Source organism: Neomonachus schauinslandi, chromosome 1 (assembly GCF_002201575.2).
Source record: "Neomonachus schauinslandi chromosome 1, ASM220157v2, whole genome shotgun sequence".
NCBI lineage: Eukaryota > Metazoa > Chordata > Mammalia > Carnivora > Phocidae > Neomonachus > Neomonachus schauinslandi.
In genome coordinates, this window is record NC_058403.1 from 157,264,086 (window position 1) to 157,284,431 (window position 20,346).

Below are 20,346 nucleotides of genomic sequence, written 5' to 3' on the forward strand. Positions count from 1 at the left end.
AAAGACTTCTTTTCTTTTAAGATTTTTTTTTTAAGATTTTATTTATTTATTTGACAGAGAGAGACACAGCGAGAGAGGGAACACAAGCAGGGGGAGTGGGAGAGGGAGAAGCAGGCTCCCCACTGAGCAGGGAGCCCGATGCGGGACTCGATCCCAGGACCCTGGGATCATGACCTGAGCCGAAGGCAGCCGCTTAACCGACTGAGCCACCCAGGCGCCCTCTTTTAAGATTTTTTATTTTTAGGTAATCTCTACACCCAACGTGGGGCTCTAACTCACAACCCAAGGTTAAGAGTTGCATGCTCTACGGACTGAGCCAGCCAGGCGCCCCTAGACATGAAAGATTTCTTAGTGGTGACTACTGAACTGAGCCTTAAAAGAGAGGTAGGAGTTTATGAAGTGGGGGAGGAGGAGGAGGAGAGACCATTCTAGGCAGAGACCAGCCTAAGCAAAGGCCAAGAGCTGAATGGCCTTAACCTGTTTGGGGAACTGCCAGCAGCCCAGCGTGCCTGGAGCATAAGGCGGTAGGGTGTGTTGGAGGAAATGTCAAGCTCCAGACAGTGTCTGGATCATGAAAGCTTGTGTATCTTTCAAGGAAGGGATAGACACGAGAAGAGTTGAGGAGGTGCAACCAACAGAATTGGGTGACAGATGAGATACGGAGGGTGCTGAACCAAGTTGGATGGTGGTGATATTCATCTGAGGCTGTGCCCTGTCACCTCTGACCTGTTGCAACCTCTCTAGGTCATCCTCTAAGCATGCTCCTACCCACCGTTCCCAGGCTCTCCTTTGTTCTCCCCATACCGGCTCAGCCTTCTGGCCGGCTGGGGCCCACAGGACAAGCTAGTGAGGAGGAATAGGGAAGGAATGAGGGAAAGACGGGCCCAGGGCTTGAAAGAACTGACAGGGTGAGGCCAGACTTGACTCACATAGTGAAATCCACTGATGCCCCAATACCAGGTCAAGACATAAAGCCCAAGGGCCATTCAGAATCAGGTGGGGAGCAACTTTGTAATTGCAGCTTATTTGGCACCCACGGGCTCAGTGACAGAACTTAACTATTCAGCTGCCTACAATTCCACTTGGAAATGTATTTCTAATTCCAGTGGAAATGTAAGACGTTGCAAACACCTGATTTTCCCTCCAAAATCAAGCAAAATCAAGCTTTAACAAATGGAACTTGATCTTCCTTTTCAACTCTTTTATTTGATTTTCATTGCATTGTGTTTTGAAGAGTGAACACAATGCAGACGGATGACTCTTTTCTTAGCCTGGTGAGAAAAAACTGGCAAAGGGCAGTAAAGGGTTAGCCAGTGAAGAGAATGGCCTTATTATAAATGAGGACTACCAGCCCATGTTCACACAAAATAAGCAGGGCTGGCGTCACCCGGAATTTTGTAAATGGCAGATAAGCGTGCTTTCAACCAGTCCTCAAGGACTTTTTTTTTCTGAAAACACCCGAGACGCCTGTGTTAGACTAAGAAAGGGACAAGATCATGTCTTCTAGGGTCTTGGTCTCCACATCGGGAACTCTAAAATGAGAGTAAAAAAACTCAGAGAGCAGACAACTCCAGTGAGAACAAAATGGTCACAAGCATTATATCAGCAGTGAACAGACTGCATTTGACATGCAAGTCAGAAAGTAGCCCATCCACTCAGATGTGTGGGCCAGCCTTACTCCTGGAGGCCTGGGGCTGCAAAGTCCTTGTCTGGCCTTTAGGACGTCACCTGACAGCTCCTACCTCTCTCAGACGTTCAGGACCAGATGAATTCCTCTAAATCCCGTCCTGGAGCCTTCCTCCCCACCTGATGGAGGAGGTGAAGGCTTGGCCTGCTTGAATGGCAGCCCTCTGACCTTTTGATTGTCTCTACCCAACCTTGGAAGAAACTTTTAAGAGACATTTGACCATACAGTCAGTAACCATCAACTATAGATCTAGCAAATAGTTAAATTCAGAGAAAGCAAATGTAAGATTTCAGCTACTTCAGTGAACACTGGCTTATTTACCCAATGCTCTAGAACATGCAGGAAAAAGAATTAACTTGACTGAGTACCTTTGTTCACAAGCAGTACATGAGAATAAAGAAATTCCAGTAGTAATGCCCTTCTCCCCCATTACAGTTATGTACTAACTTACTCTTTGCCACAACTTATGAAATTGGTATTATTATCCTTCATTTACAGATGAGAAAATTGTGGCCTAGAGAGGTTATATGGACCCCATTAGGAAATGGACACAAGCGTATGAACCAGGATCTGTTTCCAAAAGCCTACCTGCTTTTTTTCTGTGTCACAAGAGAGCCTACGACAGTAAACATATTTACTAAAGCTTGTTTCAAAAGCTTCTTTAGCAATGCAAGTAACTTTGGGAGTTTGCCCAAGCAATTACACAATCCCCTTCCTCTTTTGGATCCAGCCCAGGGAAGAATAGAGTAAGCCTGCCACCTGAAGGCAGCCCAGCAGGCAGAAGCAGGGAGCCAATACCACTGCAGGCCAGGTGCTGCGGACAGGGAGTCCTAGGAGGTCGTCTCACTGGCGCCCTCAGCCAGCTCCCTGACAGGCTTTGCATGTGCGCACCCACAGAAGGGGAAGAATCTATAGCAGCGAAACACAAGAGTGGGTCTTCATCTTTGTAGAAACAAAAACAACAGGGAGGCATTGTCCTATCATTTTCTCCCTCCTCTGTCCCCCACCACCAAAAAAAACCCTAAGGTATATAGTTTGCATTCGAGGTCGATTTGGGCATGACTTGCAAAGATAATTTCTATTCATTGGTCTGTTTTGAATAAAGAAAAGTCAGGCTGAGAGGTTCTGATAGCATACAAATTAAAGATATGGAGGTATCTCATTGAAATTCTAAAGACGTACTGATCCTACCCTAGATTTCTCTCATCAAAAGAGTTCTCTTGTAGTGCTGCTGCTGACTTATTAATAAAGATCACGCTTGTATTTGATTATTTATCTAATCAGGATTCACCTTCAGTTTAAGCTCATTAGTCTGCTGTCACAGAGTGACACTCTAAGTGTACCTGTTGGTGGGATTACATCCAAGTGAGACGGAGAATGCATTCGGGCGTTAATGGCCAGAAGCCGAGACAATGCCCCGCCAGCCAGGGCACCCTCGAGTAGAGCGTGTGCGCGGTCTGCCAACCAAACAGAAAAGGCACATGTTTCAAAGAGCAGCAGAAGGGCTGGACATTATAATTAAATACACTTAGCAACAGAGAAACAGAAATGGCAAGCGCCCTAATTATTTCAAAAACCAAGAGAATAATACCCATTCTTTGTATGCATTATGTTGGGGAAGCTTTTCTAATGGGCTTTTATTGAAACTTCTAAGTTATGTTCAGGATGCTGGTTGCTCAGCATGCCCCAGCCTGACTCCCACTGACTTGCATTTAACCTGTTTGCTTCCCCTTGTTAATAGGTCTTCTGAAGTGGTTGTAATATCATCCAGCCTAGTAATGTCTCTCCTGGGTCTTGGGGAGCAGGTAACTAAAGCATCTCGTTCTTACCTGATGGGTGGTTGCCAGGTTTAGCTGCTGGTGATAAATCCTCTTCTTTAAGGCTGTCTTGCCCCACAAATCAGAAATTCCCCTTTTTGTTGAACTAAGAAACCTCTACCACACTGAAAGAGAGCCGTGAACAGCAGAGCCGTGCAGTTAACCAAGGCCAGCGTGCTCCCCTCCTCGGAAACGCTGCAGCTCACGCTTGGCACTGGAATGGGCTAAATTATTTATCCAGTTGGATAAGAGAGAAAGCTGCTAAGAGCTTCCTGAGTTGATAGCCTCACTCCCTGGATCCATACTGACAGAGGAAACAGGCTGGGCTCCATCAGCGAAGAGGAAAAAAAAAAAAAAGACTTCCTCCATAGTTCTCTGCCATCACCACTGTTACTTACAGATACCTAATTGGTATCTGTTTTCAGTTACCTGTCACCATGTTGTATACCTATTTATTTGCATATGTGACCCTTTTCCCACTGCATTAATTTCTTAACGGCAGAAAATATGCCTTATTCATCTTCCTAAACTTCTTATCATTTAGCATGTTGCCTTGATAACATAGGAAACCAGTGAATATCTGTTGAGTGAACCATATCATCCAAAAATGGGAGATGCACTGGGCATTTGGGTTTGGAGCCTTTCTTTGACCCTAAACCTGAAATTTATAAAAGAATGGCCCTTCCCTAATGGGGAAAAGTTCATGCAACCTAAGAAGAGAGGAAGAGACAGGTTTACATTGATGAGGAAGAGAAAGGACGCATCCCTACTGGCAGGTCAGTGAAATCATTGCTAATGATCAACTGAAAGACAGATGTCAGAGTTGAGTTGCGCTCACATGCAAACCTGAAATTCTTATCCTAAAGGGGTTGCTCATGGTGTGAACCAGCGTTGGATATTGTAGAACACAAAGACTGCAGTGGAATCCGCTTCATGCATAAGCACAAACAGAACACTCTAAAAAAATGCTATTAAACTTGCCTATGGAGTACAGAGCAGACATCACTATTGCTTAGAAATTATCTGAGAAGTAGTACCAGGCAAGACAGAGAAAAGTCAGAGGCCCGTAAATGTGTGATACAGACTGTAAGAGGAAGGGGGTGCTAGCCACAGGGAAATTACAGTTCTTGGTCATCTCATTTCTGTGTACCATTCTCTGTAGGTGGAATTGGCTGTGTAGGTCGAGACAAAGGCCAGGTTCGAAAGTGCCTTGATGTGGTGGAGATCTATAACCCTGAGGGGGACTTCTGGAGAGAGGGCCCACCCATGCCAAGTCCCCTGCTCTCCCTTCGAACCAATTCTACCAATGCAGGAACAGTGGATGGCAAGCTCTATGTCTGCGGGGGATTCCACGGAGCAGGTAAATTGATCCAATTTTAAATGCTTTATAACCTCCCTCGGCATTGGCTTTAATACCGCCCCCTTTAATTGACCCTGCCACCAAAGAATAATCCTGAGAGGGGCGCCTGGGTGGCTCAGTTGGTTAAGCAACTGCTTTCGGCTCAGGTCATGATTCTGGAGTCCCGGGATCGAGTCCCGCATCGGGCTCCCTGCTCGGCGGCAGGGAGTCTGCTTCTCCCTCTGATCCTCCTCCCCCTCATGCTCTCTATCTCCCATTCTCTCTCTCAGATAAATAAATAAAAAATCTTTAAAAAAAAAAAAAGAATAATCCTGAGAGCAGGCTGAGCCCTGGCAAAAGCCCAGCCTTCAGAGTTCAGTGACCCTGAGCAGCTCACCGAAGCTCTGAACTTGGGTTTTCACATCTGCAAAAGGGAGCTGCTACCTCCATGGGCTACTGTACGAGTTAAATGAGATCTAGTTTATAATGTGTCTGGCAGTCAATAACTCTTAGCTGAATAAGAGGAGAAGAGAAATGGGAGAAGCAAGTCTAATCCTGATTGCAGGGCTAACAAGAGATGTGAAAACGTGAAGAACAGGCAGAAGTAGAGTCATGACCGGAAGTGTTGGATTTTATCCCTGTCTTTATTGACCAACAGATCCCACCCTCAGAGGACCCACTTATTCCTTCTCCATTACTCCCACTTCAAATAAACAGCTTGAAAGCATTTCTGAAATAATACCTAATGCATATGTTACTACACTTAGTTCCCAAGTATCAAATTGTACCATCTTTGCAATATACAGTATGGATTTATCATTTTTAACATACCAGGGAAATTTTTAAATATGCACAAAACTAATAAGCAACTCTCTGCAAAGCTTGACTAGTTGCATCAGTAAATAAGGCAGAGTGCAGTTATATTAAAATGACTAACTGTTCAATTCTAGCCTCACTAATAGAAGGACTGGGTCAGTACATATCCATGAAAAGCATGCCTCCAGAGTACTTAAAACTTTGGTGGGGTGCCAGATTCAAATAAAGCTGACACTGCAGCTAAGCCAAGCCTTTTATAAACCCACCTTCATTGTTAATGCACATCATTATATGGAAGTTAAAGAATGTAGTTATCATTACAAACTAAAAAAGACAGGAGATAAATGAACCAAATACAATGAGTGGGCCTTATTTGGCTCTTGATTCAGACAAATCCTCTGTAAAAAGATATTTTTCAGATAGTCCAGAAAATTTTAATATGGACTGGAATATTAGAGGATAGTAGGGAATTGTTCATTGTTAGGTTATGATAATAATGGCATTGTGGTTTTGTATAAAGGAGAAAGAAAAAAAGAAGAACGCGAACAATTAGAGATCATTTAGAAGTATTTATGGGTGACAATGATATGCTGTCTGAAATTCACTTTCATCTACTCCAGCAAATACTTTTAAAAAAGTCAGTGGGGTGAGGGGGTCAAGAGCAGCTTTTACAGCATTAGTAAAATGTTGATAATTGTTAAGGTTGGATAATGGATGCATCAGGGCATTATTTCACTACTTTTGTGAATGCTTGAACATTCCCATAATAAAAAGCTTTAATTTTCCTTTCCCGCTCTTTCTTCAGAGGACTTTCCAAAGAGGTTTTTAAAGCATTTTTAATATCTTTTATATTAAACATCATGTGGTTGTGTAAAGGAATCTATCATAGTAGCAAGAAACCTGGCTCAGGAAGGAGATCTGATAAGTGCCCCCGGGTTCATGCTCTGGGTATAAGGAGGGACACGAGGAGTCAGGAGAGAGATCCCAGCTGCTGGACCCACACACCTGCCAGGGCTCTCCCCCAGCTGCGATCACATACCTCCTCTCCATCCTCTGGCTTTTGGCTTTCTCTTGACCAGAAGAGAAGAACAGATAATTATAAAAGGTAGCCTCAGGACATCCAGAGGGATGGGTGGTAATTAGTGTCTAAGGACCTGGAAGATATTCTGTTTTGTTTTGTGTCTTACCTTTCCTTGTATAATAATGAGTTAGAGAACTGATATCCTCCAGCATTTCAAACAGTCTACACTCATACCAGGAGACAACCTCTTTTCTTGATACTGTGGTGGCCTAATGATGCTTTCAGCCAGAGGGAAAGGGATTTACCAGATGAGCTCTCAAAGTCCATTTTAATTATTTGGTTCTAACATGGTGGATTTTCTGGGATTAGCTGAATGAATCATCACTGGGGTTTTATGAAAAATAGAGCAATTGTATAATAGCATGCCTGTTATGACCCAGCAACCTCAGCATCAGACCTAAAAACAGGCACTGAATTTTCTCTCCTCGTGTGACACAAACCTAGTCATCCCATTTATGTAGTCAGGAAACCACAATCAAGAAATTAATCTCTTATAATCTATTTAGTTAATTCAGTAAAAATTTGGTGATTGAAACATAACTTTTGATAAGCATTTGGGATGCCATCAAGATGTCCAAAATGGGACAGACAGATATGTAAACATGTAATAAATATAATAATTTGGTTTTGGTTAAAATGCTAGTTTGAACACCTCTATTTTCTCCCCAAACCCCACTAAAATGATAGTAAAAGGAATAAACCCAGTTGGACAAAGGAAAGAAGAGGGACGGCAACAGCAATCAAATTTTGGAAGCTGGAGGGCAGATGAATGAGTAGTAATTAACCAGACCTTAGAAAGTTCGATCCTGAACTGGCCACAGGAAAAGCAAACAAATAAACAAACAAAACCCCCAGATTTGTAGCACAGAACCCCAGGCAGCCTCAGGAACTGGCAACAGCAGGAACCTCTGGAGGAGGGAATGAAGGTGATGCTGGGTGAAAGAAAGCAAGACCTGAATCTCCTGCCCCACTCTCACTAGGGACGCAGAGCCCCTCCTCCACCCTAGTGGAGACCGAAGCTGAGGCCAGGAGTGGAAGTCAGGCGCTCAGTATTAAAGCAGGCAGAGTAAGTGAACAACTGCACACAGATCCCCACCTTTCTTCCTTCCCTGGCTCCCAGAATGTGGGCAACCATACCCTCCAGGCAGGGGACTGGAAGACTCGTCTCTGGGGACCTGGCCAGCCCTGAAATAAGGCAAAGCCAAATCACCCCATGGAGAACCTCACAGAGAAATCTTCCATGGCATCCAACTCTTAAAGATGAGCAAACCGCTGGAGACTATCAGAGATTTGAGGAAAGTATGTCGATCAGAGACAAAAGTCAAAGTAAAGAAAAGTAACTTGGATGAAACAGAAACTATAACAGGAGAAGTAGCCTCAGGGACATAAGAAAACATTGCATCAATGGAAGAAGAAAAGTATATTTAAAGGACTTTTTGGAAATTAAAAATATGGTAGTAGAAATTAAATATACACTAGGAAACCTGGAGTGGGAGGAACTTCTCAGAAAGCAGAGCGAAAAGCAATTCGATGGAAAGTGAGAGAGAAAACAAGTCCAAAAGGTCCAACATTTGAATAAGAGGAGTTCCAGTAAAGAAGAGCAGAGAAAATGGGGAAGAATAAATCATCTGTGAAATAAATTAAGAAATTTTCCCAGAACTGAAGTCACCAGATTGCAAGGATACACCATGTGAAAGATACACAGTGGATGAAAGCAAACTCAAACTGAAGCACATTCCTGTGACATTACAAAACATTGGGGACAAATAAAAGATCCCAAAAGCTTCCAGAGAGAGAGGAAAAAAAGTTTCATAAAGTGTCAAGAATCAGAATGACATCTGATTCTGAACCATGACCTTGGAAGCTAGAAGAAAATGAAACAAATGCCTTCAAAGATTCTAGGGGGAAATTATTTTCCACCTGCACTTTTATACCAACTGAACTATTCATTAAGCACAAGGGCACAAATTCAGCCAAGCAATGTCTCAAACATGTATCTCCCCTGTGCCCTTTTATTAAAAGGATGTAATTCACCAAAAATGGACATATAAACCAAAAAAGAGTTGACATGGGATCCAGGAAACAGGATCAAATACAATAGAGAGGAAGAAATTCCAGGAAGATGTTGGGCGGGCAGGGGGGGACCTGTGAATGGCCACCGGCATGGCAGGCCTGAAGAGCAACCACGCAGAATGGAGCAGCTCAAACGGCTCTGTGGGAGGAGACCTCCAGCAGAGAAAACTGATCAAATCGTAATGTTTTGAAAGATCTAGACATTTAGACGTTTGGAGAAGAGCAATGAAAACTAACAAAATCAAACAACTGACTTTGCACAGGAAAGGAAAAGTACAGCACACGGCTCATCTGTGAATAGCTTTTATAAGAATAACGTCTAATAATATAAATATTAAATCTTGAGCTGACCAAAAGGACACCTTAACTATCCTGGAAAAATGAGAAACCAGAAAGTAGGCAGATGTGGGGATGTGAAAGAAAGGTGAAACCACATTTTCCACAGTGGAAGCCAAGAGTCAATACCTTCATCTGAGAAATCAAGAAGTGGCAGTAGTATAAAAAATGCTATTTACAGATCCAGTGCTCAATGCCAGAAGACTCAGCCAGAGTTGATGGAGGAGCAGTAAATGGGGAGGAGGGGAGGAGATGACTGTTTTTAAGGAATACGTCTTGTAAAGCTGTTTGACTCTTCACATCATGTGCATGTACAACTGATAAAACAAAAACTAAATTTAAAATGTATAAATAATAGTACATATAATGGAGGAATAACGGGGGGGTATGAAGGAAAATATTAACAAGTACATCTGTTGGGAGATAATTCTCTGTGAGTCTCAGGCATGTCTTCTGAGCAGAAACACTGTCTTTGTGCTGGACTATCTTTTCAAGCAGGTTTGTATAGCATACAGCCCAGAAGACAGAAACGGTGTCTCCCTCCATGGTAAAAGGCAGGCATGCTTACTGGCCATTATAAAAGATTTGGGGTCCTGAGGCCCCTGACTTTTGATTTTGGCTTGGGTCATGATCTCAGGGTCGTGGGATCGAGCCCCTCACCAGGCTCCGTGCTCAGTGGGGAGTCTGCTGTCTCCCTCTCCCTGTACCTCTGCCCCTCCCTCCAAATAAATAATTAATTAATCTTAAAAAAAAAGATTCGAGGCCCCTCAGCTCGGGGTTCCTCTCCTATAACGCAGTGCACTGACAGTCCAGGTATCACCTGTCAGTCTTCATGTTGCCCTGGGGGAACTGGGTCTCAAATAGCTAATGCTGACACCCTGCTACTGCTCTTGCTGTGAGCGACACTGTCCTTCACCTCAGACCTAGGAGTTTCACAGCATCTCTCAGTGTCCACAAAACCGTAACAAGCTAACATGTAAAATCTCAGACTCTGCACAGTTCTTGACAGGGTCCTGGGACTCACCAGGGCAGACTGGGGTGGGGAGGGACAAAAACAAAAACCAAACCTCTTTCTCCACCTCCAACAGAGTGAGGAAGCCAAGATTCTGTTTCAAAAACTTCAGAGCTCATTAACACCAATCCTTCACAAACTTACAAAATATAGAAGAGGAGAGAACACTTTCCAATTCATTCTGATACCAAAACTAGACAAAGACATTGCAAGACAACTAGAGGTCAATATCCTTTATGAATAAGGATGCAGAAATCCTCCACAAAATACAAGCATACTGAATCCAGCAACATACCAAAAAAATTATACACCATGCCAAGCAGGATTTATCCCAAGAATGCAAAGTGGGTTCACCATATGAAAATTAACCAGTGCAAGACACCGTATTTGTAGAATGAAGGACAAAAAACAGGTCAATCATTTCAATACATGCAGAAAAAGAATTTGTCAGAATCCAACACCCTTCCATGATAGTAACACCCAGCAAACTAGAAATAGAAGGGAATTTCCACAATGTGGTAAGGGGCATCTGTGAGAACCTCACAGTTAACATCAAACTTAGTGGTCAAGAACTGAAATCTTTCCTCCTAAAATCGGGAACAAGACAAGAATGTCTATTTTTGCCACTTCTTTTCAACATTATACTGGAGGTTCCAATGAGGGCAATTAGGAAAGAAAAATAAATAAAAGGCATCCAGATCAGAAAAGACTAAATAATTGCATATGGCATGATCTTTTATTTAGAAAAATCCTAAAAAATCCAAACACCAAAAAAAGCTTTTAGAGCTAATAAATGAATTCAGCAAGGTTGCAGGATGCAAGATCAATATACAAAAAACAATTGTATTTCTATACACTCACAATGAACAAGCTGAAAATGAAATTAAGAAAACAATTCCATTTATAATAGTATCAAAAAGAATAAAATACTTAGGAATAAACGTGACCTAAGCAGGACTTACACACCGAAAACTGCAAAACATCATGAAAAGAAATTGAAAACCTACATGAAATGTAAGATATTGCACAGAAAAATTGACAAGCTGACCTAAAATTTATGTGGAAATGCAGAGACCTAAGAATATGCAAAAGTCTTGAAAAAGAACAAAATTAGAAGACTCACACTTCCTAATTTCAAAACTTACTTCAAAGCTATAATAATCAAGACTGTGCAGTACCAGCACAATAACAGACATATAGATCAGTGGAATACACTTGACATTCCAGGGTGGTACAAGGGTGCCAAGACAATTCAATGAGGAGAGGATCTCTTTTTCAACAAATGGTGCAGGAATAATTGGATGTCCACACGCAAGTGAATGAAGTTGGACTCCTACCTCACCCATGGACAAAAATGAACTCGAAGTAGATCCACAGTCTAAACATAAGAGCTTAAACTGTAAAACTCTTAGAAGAAAACATAGGCATAAATCTTTATCCTGAACTAGGCAGTGGTTTCTTAGATACACCTGAGCACAAACAAAAAAGAAAAAGTAGGGATATTGTACACTGAAATTAAAAACCTTTGTACTTCAAAGGGCACCATCAAGAAAATGAAAAGAACCCATAGGATGAGAGAAAATATTTGCAAACCCCGTATCGGATAAGAGACTTGTATCTAGGATATATTAAGAACTCTTACAATTCAGTCATAAAAAGAAAAATAACCCATTTTTTTAAGTTGACAAAGGACCTGAATAGACATTTCTCCAGTTATAAACAAATGGCCAGTGCTCAGCATCATTAGCCATCAGGGAAATGCAAATCAAAACCATAAAGAGATAACACTTTACCACCACTGGGATGGCTATAATAAAGAAAATAAGTAACAAATGTTGACAAGGGTTGGAAAAACTGGAACCCTCATGCATTGCTGGTGAAAATGTAAAATGGGGCAGTTGCTTTATAAAACTGTCCGGCAGCTCCTCAAAAGGTTAAACATAGAGTTGTCACGGGACCCAGCAATTCCATTCCTAGTTACAGACCCAAGAGAATTGAAAATACATGTCCACACAAACACCTGTACATGAATGTTCACAGCAGCAGTGTTTTTCACAGCCTAAAAGTAGAAACAACCCAAATCTCTATCAACTAATGAATGCACAAAGGAAATACGGTACATTCATACAGTGGAATATTATTTGGCGATAAAAGGGAATGGCGTACTAACACAAACTACCACGTAAATGAATCTTGAAAACATTATGCTGAGTAAAAGAAGCCTATCACAAAAGACCTTGTATGATTCCATTTATATGAAATGTGCAGAAAAGGCAGATGCATAGAGATAGAAAGTAGATTTGTGGTTGTCAGGGAGAATCAGGAACAAGAAATGACTGCTAATGGGTACAGGGTACAGGGTTGCTTTATAAGGAGAAAGGTTTTGAAATTAGATGGTGGTGATGGTGGCACAGCTCTGTGAATATACTAAAACACGTGGAATTGTACGTTTTTTAAAAGATTAATTTTATGGTACGTAGATTATATCTCAATAAAGCTGTTATTAAGGGAAAAGGAGCTCTTCCCCTTTGTTCCCCCCACCCAAAGTAATTCAGCTTTGGTGTTTGACGCTAATGCGGAGAATTAGCTGAACTGCGCACAGGGAGAGTGCATGGAGGCGAGTTCTTGGCTTCGCAGAGGCAGAAATGGCTCCATCTAGGAACAGAAATGTAGGTTTCTAGAGACAAGGAGAGACAGTGGTGGCAGGTGACACCTAGTGGCAGGAACCTATTTCCTGCTCATTGAAGCCTCCAGGAGGAGAGGAGAACATAGTGACCTAAGAGCTTGCAAGACCCCTGTGTCAAGGCTTGACACACAGAAATCTTGCCTTTCGAGGGACCGCGGGAGCCTGGAGAGCAGACATCTCGGGGACAGCTGTAATGAACTGAATACCAAAGACCCACTCCCGTGTTTTCTAGCTCCAGTGAGCCCCCAGGATTCTCGGATATCCCGCGAGGAGTGGCTGCTCCCAGAGGGCTCAGCTGCCTTCCCTCTGACAAAGCCCCACTCTGGCTCTCGTCCCAACTACTGGCTCTTTGAGACTCGGCTTTCTTCCAGCCTCTGGTTTTAGTGTGTTTCCCCCTAAATCTCTGGTGCAGGATCCCCTCACCTCCTACCCCTGCAGCAGCCAGTTGGCACACGTGCATATTTGCAATCTGTAGCTACTCTCCCATTCCTTCCAAGGTAACACGGGACCTCCTTGAGCAAGCTGAGGGAGCCACTGGTTCTCCATTTCAGCACTACCTGGCTACCCAAGCAGGCGGGGCTCTGGGCAGAGAGACCCCCCCCCCCGGGGTCCAGCCCTAAGTCCCTTCTGCTTTCAGTCCCCCCTAACGCATCTGACACATGTTCACCATCTTCCCTGGATAATTGCAGGGGACCCAGGAATCTGTCATTCCTCTACCGAGAACCAGAGAATCTCTCTGCCTCCCTTATCCCCAGCAAGAATTCCTCTCAAAGCCCCTCTCTGTCTTCTCTCATTCAGCGTGGGGCCCAGTCCTAAAGGTAGAGAGGCTGCCGAGAACAAACCTGAGTTATCAAAAAGAGAAAACACATTGGGAAGTATTTCAAAAAATTAATTACCTCACTAACAAATGTAGAATCAAATGGACAGCTAACAGTTACCCGGTGTTGACTCTGCTAGGAGCTGTTCTGAGCACTTTGCATATGTTAATTTATTTAATTCTCACAGGAGCCTGTGAGGTAGATATTCTAATTACCTTTACAGACTACAGCAGAAACGGAAGCCACCTAAAAGAGGTCACACAGAGGGTAAATGTTGAATCTGGGATTCAAAATCCAGATCGTCGGGCCCCAAAGTCTGTATTTTTTAACCAGGAGGCTAAGTTGTCTCTCTGTGCCAGACAAATTAAATCAGAATATTTGGGTATGGGGCCTGGGCATCAGTATTTTTTCAAAGCTCTTCAGATTCTTCTAATTTGCAGTCAGGATTGAGAACCACTGATGTCCGTTGTTCATTCATTCAACAAAGCTTTATTGAATGACTTCTAGGTAAGCTTTGTTGAATGACTTCTAGGTAATAAGCCTATGTTAAGCCCTGGAGAACAAATATATGCAGTCCCAGCCCTGAAGGAGTGAAGTGAGGGCGAAACTGAAAGTTGCTACATTAGTGGAATAATGCTTTCAGCCAGAGGCTTAGAAGGTAGCTGTGCTCCTTAGAGAAACAGCTGATTCCAGGTTTGAAGCACAAAAACTATGAGGTGAGCTTAGGATATCTTGTAATACCAGAAAGCAAGCGAGCTATCAAAGACTTAAGGGAGTCATATCAAAAGACAGAGAAGCCAGCCTAAAAGGGCAGTCAGTGACCAAATTTGGAATAATTTAAACATCAAAAATCATTATTGACTGTAATTGATTGAATATATAATAAATGTAGAAGGAATGCATTATATATTATAATAGTTATATTAAAATAAGCTAGAGAAAACAAAATGTTGTTAAAATCATAAGGAGGAAATCTATTTACAGTACTCCACTGTATTTGTTGAAACAAATCTGCATATAAGCAGACCCATGCAATTCAAACCCATGTCGTTCAAGGATCAGCTGTATTTTCTTTCTGTATAATACGGTAGGAAGGACTCTTGCCCACCTACCACCACCAAAATGATTAACTTGTGTCTAATCAAGCCTCTAGATTTCCAATTTATAGGGAATACAAGGGAGAGGAACAAGTTAAATGACCCTATGAGGAAACAGATTCAGAATGTGGACATTCAAACAAGAAAGCTGGCCCCAGACCCAGAAAAGTTAGTTAGTGTTATGGAAAAAAAAAAAAAAAAAAAAGGGGACATACTAAATGAAAAGAGATCAGAGGGACATAAAAACCAAATATAACATGTGAGTGTTTATTGGATTCTGACTGAAAAGAACAGTCATGTAAGGGCATTTTTGGGACAACTGGGGAAATCAGAACATGGACAGGATGTTATTTAATGTGATGGAATTAATGTTTTTTCTTAGGTATGATAATGGTACTGTAATTATATAAATAAATATCTTTATTCTTAGAAGAGGCATGCTGAGTATTTAAGGGTGAAGTATCATGTCTGCAACTAATTTTTAAGGGTTGCAGAAAAAGAAAATGGGTGTTCATGTGTACACATGAGGGAGGCAGTAAAAATACAGAAACACGTTAACTATTATTGAATCTAGATATAAAGTCTTCAGGTATTCACTGAACTCTGCTTTCGACTGTTTCAAATTTCTCAAAATAAAAAGTTGAGAAAGGAACAAAAAACTTTGGTGGCAACTACACAATCGATTTCTGCATTATCCTAGGACTATCGGCCACAGAGAGAAATACAGTATAATTAAATTTGTCTGTTTTACCATTGTTATTTCAGTCCTCCCTAGAGAAATTGTACTAAAATTGTAATATCCTGAAGGAGAGTTGCTCCTTTTGTTTTTTATATGTCATATATATCGTTTGTATTTCCAGGAAGAATGGAGACAATTTAAAGAATAAGCATAGGTGCAACGAAACTAAAAACATGCTTAGTAATAAGTGGACGGGGTAAGTTTATCAGAAAACCTAAGCTAAGAAAAATTTCCAGAATTTAGCTCAGCTTGCTGGCCACCAAGGCAAAGGAGGAAAAATGATGGGTTCTAAAGCTCCTGTTGAGGGAGGCATACAAGTGTCTCCTTCCATTGCTTCTCATCCCAAGTCTGCCTTAGCCTTTTCTCACTTCCATCTGTGTTCTTCCCAGAGACCTTCCACAGCACAGGGCAAGATGGTGCAACAGCCATCAATTCACCCTGCTCTGCCACTCCGGTCACCCAGCACTGTTCTCTAGACACTAGAGCAATGGTTCATGTGCAGCGGGTCCGGAAGGTAATATCCTCCAACAGGTGGGACCTCCCGTCACTAGAGAGAGGCTAACATGCCATCCTGAAATCCTGTGGCCTCACTGCATCCGTTCCTGTCCTAACTGCTAAGGGACTAACTCACTGTTCCACACCAGCTTTTCCCTCCACACCAACTGGCCTCATTTTCCAACTAAGTTTCCAATAAATAAAAGTAACCATCTGCTTAAGGCGGGGCTCCTCCAAAAACAGGCCTGAGACAGGATTTGAGTTTACATAGTTCTGGGAGGCATTGAGAGAGGGGAAGAGAGTGAGACAAGAAAGGAACGGGGCCACAAGGAAGAATTAACAGGCAGGTTACCGCCGTGGGCCACTGGCACTCAATCCCGTTGGAAAACTCAGAGACAGTGTGGATCAGCCTCTGGGTTGTTCCCTATGGTGGGGAATCTGAGGTATTTATCCTCAGATTGACTCCTTGGCACTCCCGACTTGCCCCACTTGAGCTGAGAGAAAATCCTCAGGCAAAGAGTGGCAGGTGGATGTAATCAGCATGTTCTGGAACAAACATCACAGAGAGGATATGGCTGACAGCTGATCTGTCAGTGATCTCACTGACAGTGTCTTCTACACCATCCCAACCACCCGCCTTTAAACAAAGAGGGTTTATTACTTCTAGGTAAAAAGATGTATCTGAACAGATTCGGCCTCTGGTGGTTTTCGCCGACTGTCACTCTGTTCATCTTGCATGAGTTTCTTCTTACCATGTAATCACTGGTTTTGCATTCTTTTTTCTAGAAAGCATCCAAGAATAGGAACGCAGCCTCAGTGCTCTGTGCTGAGCTGGCGTACAGATCTATATATGTTTTATAAGTTTTTGCAAACTTGAAAGACTGACATTGATTCGTAAGCATGACATACGATTTTCTCTCCAATCTCCAAGCTGGGAAAGGCTGGGCAAGTCTGCTATCGGATGGACTGCAGGCAGCAGAAAAGGCCTGGGATCCTGCAACATTGACATCACAATGGCCACGACGGAACCGAAATTAGGGAACTCTGTTCTTTAATAATTTCAAGCTTACAGAAAATCACAAAAATAAAAACAGCATAATCAATGCACAGATTCACCTATTGCTAACACGTTGCCCCTTTTGCTTTATTTAGCATTTGCTTAGTCACTGAATCCATCTGGCCGTAGGTATGTATATATTCATACATGCAGACAGGTACGGAACTTTGTTCTCTTCATATTCTATTCATATGCCCTTTACCCCTAAATACTGGAGTGTGTGGAATAAAAAAATATTCTCTTACATAACCACAGTGTAACTAATAATTTTAGGAATTTTAACATTGATTCATACTTTTATTTATTCTACTCTTAGTATTCTAATTTTGTCAATTGACCTAAAAATGTCCTTTACAGCATTTTTTCCTCTCCACACCCATCTACCATCAGGTATTGCATTTTGTCGATATGCCTCTTCAGTTTCCTTAAATCTGAAATATTTCTACATACATTTTTTGCCTTTTATAACATTGACATTTTAAAATAATACAATCTTCCCCCTTTTTAAATAAGATATTCCTCTTCTGAGATCCAGTTGATGATTCCTTGTGATAAAACCCAGGTTATGCATTTCTGGCTAGAATATTACATCCCTGCTATGTCCTTCTCAGGGCATGACATCTAGAGGCAAATCAAGTCCATTGCCCCTCACTGGCAATGTTATTTTTATTTGCCTGGTCAAGATACTGTCTAACTTCACCACTGTAGAGTTAACTATTTTTTCCTCACAACTAATAGGCAATGTGTGAGGAGATGCTTTAAAAATATGCATTTTAATTTTTTCACTTAACAATATCTCCCAGAAATCATTCTATATCAGATAATAGAGATCATCTTTGCTCATTTTTATAGCTGGATAGTGTTCCATTGGGTATATGTACCATAGAAACTTTGTTCTTTATTTTTTTGCTAAGGTAACTCCCCAACATCTCTTTGGACCAAAAGCTAGGGCCATCTCCCTGATTTTAACAAGAGACTGTAAACTGGGTTCCAGTCAAGATGGAGTAAGCACCTGTCACCCTGTCTCTCCCACTGAATGCAAGCAATGCCCCTGGGCAGAATGCATGGAGCAGCTACCTGAGAACTCTGAAACTAAATGGTCATGGGCAGATTGGGGAGGAAAACCAGAACTTGTGGTAGCAGCAAATCAATGACAAGTTCCCCCATTTGTTTCCCTTGGTACCCACTGGCTGAGACTCAAAGGCAGCCTGAAACCCAGAACTTTGCACCAAGTGTGGATAGAAAGAGCTCTAAAAGAAGCCCTCTACTTCTGTTTCAAGGAACAAGAAAGAGGACCGCATGGGTCAGAGAAAGTGGGGGGTATGGCCTTCTTCATTTTCCATTCTCTCCCACCCCAGCCCTCAGGCAATGCAGGTGGTGACTGACAGCAGCAGAGGCTGGGCTGGTACCCTTCTCTCTCGACCAGGGGAACTTAGGTCCCAAGAGTGTGAGGAAAGACCTCATTGCCTTTCTCTCTCAATCTACTGGCCCTTAGACCTGGAAGCAAACACATCTGAGGAAAGTGTGCAGCAGCGTGGGGAATCTAAAGTCCCAGCTTTTTAGCCAGAAGACCAGGAAGGGGAACAAGGGAATTCCTAGTGGCAAAAAAAGTGTCAGAAAGATTGCAGATAGAAGCGAGCTCAAGAAAACGATCCCATAGCTTTTGGCTCAGAGAAAGCGAAGGTGAAACTGTCTTCATTCGCCCCAAATCCAGGTTCATCTGACACCAGCCACCTCCACCATGCCACCTAAGTTCGACCCCAAGGAGATCAAAGTCATATACCTGAGGTGCATGAGTGGGGCAGTCATGCCACATCTGCCCTGACCCCAAAGATCAGAGCCCTGGGTCTGCCCCCAAAAAAGGTTGGTGATGACATCTCCAAGGCAGCTGGTCATTGGAAGGGTCTAAGGATTACCGTGAAACTGACCATTCAGAACAGGCAGACCCAGATTGAAGTGGTACCTTCTGCCTCTGCCCTGATTGTCAAAGCCCTTAAGGAAACCACCAAGAGACAGAAAGCAGAAAAACATTAAGCACAGTGGAAATACCACTTTTGATGAGATTGTCAACATTGCCTGACAGATGCAGCACCAAGCTTTAGCCACTAAAGCCATTTAGCTTTAGCCAGTTTCCATCTCTGGAACCACTGAAGAGATCCTGGGGACTGCCCACTCTGGGCTGCAATGTTGATGGCCGCCACCCTCGTGATATCATAGATGACATCAATATGGTGCAGTGGAATGCTAGTTAGTTAGAACTACAAAGGAAAATATTTCAATAAAGGATCATTTGACAAGCAAAAAAAAAAAAATAGATCCCATAAAGTTGGTTATGAGTTCCTGGGCTCATGCCCCACCTGCACATGGATGATTTAGCCCTAAATGGTATACGATAGTCTTTGAGAACTGATCTGAATAGTAATCAGTGCTCAGTCCCTCCCTGGCCACTGCTTAACACACACGTGGAGAGAGCCCAATGACATTGCAAGGGCTTTGAAAACTGAGCAGACATTGAGGGCACAGCCCACAAAAGGTAGGTGGGAACTGAAGTTGTACCTCACTGGAGCAGTTTTCTGCTTAAAAAAAAAAAAATCAATATTTTTTAAAATAGGATTTAAGCAAGACCCAGAATCGTAATATTCACAATGCCTATATGTAATTCAAAATTACTTGATATACCAAGAACCCAGAAAATAGCAACATCTCGCAAGGGAGAAGACAAGACAACATGCCAACTCTGAGATGGCATGGATTTTGAAATAACTAAGCAGACACTTTAAAGCAGTTTTTATATTGGGGCTCCAAGAAGTGACTACTTTTGAAAGGTATGAAAAGATAGAAAGTCTCAGTAGAGAAATAGAAGTCATTAAAAAAAAAAAAAAGAACCAAATGGAAATTTTGGAACTGAAAAACAAAAAAATAGATTACTGAATGGGCTCAATATCACAATGGAGATGACAGGAAAGAGTGAAAAGTGAGTGCATTTGAAGATGATAAATCAAATTATCCCATCGGAATAACAAAGAGAAAAAAATTGGAAAAAAAAAGTGAAGAGCCTTGGGGACCTACGAGGCAATACTAAGAGGTCTAATAGTCATGTCATGATCCCAGAAGGAAAGGAGAAGGAACGTGGGTGAAGAAAAAATATTTAAAGGAATAATGGCTGAAAACTTGCCAGATTTGGCTAATGAAATACACTTACAGATTCAAGAAACTCAAGAAACTGAAATAAGTCAATCAGAGGAAGACAATTATCTATGATCTCACTCATGTGGAATTTAAGAAACAAAACA

General features: G+C 42.2%; 1 protein-coding gene across 1 annotated transcript in view; it reads left to right on the forward strand.

The window, feature by feature from the left end:
* Positions 1-20,346, forward strand: part of KBTBD12 (kelch repeat and BTB domain containing 12) — a 63,342-nt gene that overhangs the window by 33,199 nt on the left and 9,797 nt on the right. Inside the window, exon 4 of the mRNA XM_021695140.1 lies at positions 4,667-4,864. Within this exon, the coding sequence (XP_021550815.1) occupies positions 4,667-4,864 (198 nt within the window). The remainder of the gene's footprint in view (positions 1-4,666; positions 4,865-20,346) is intronic.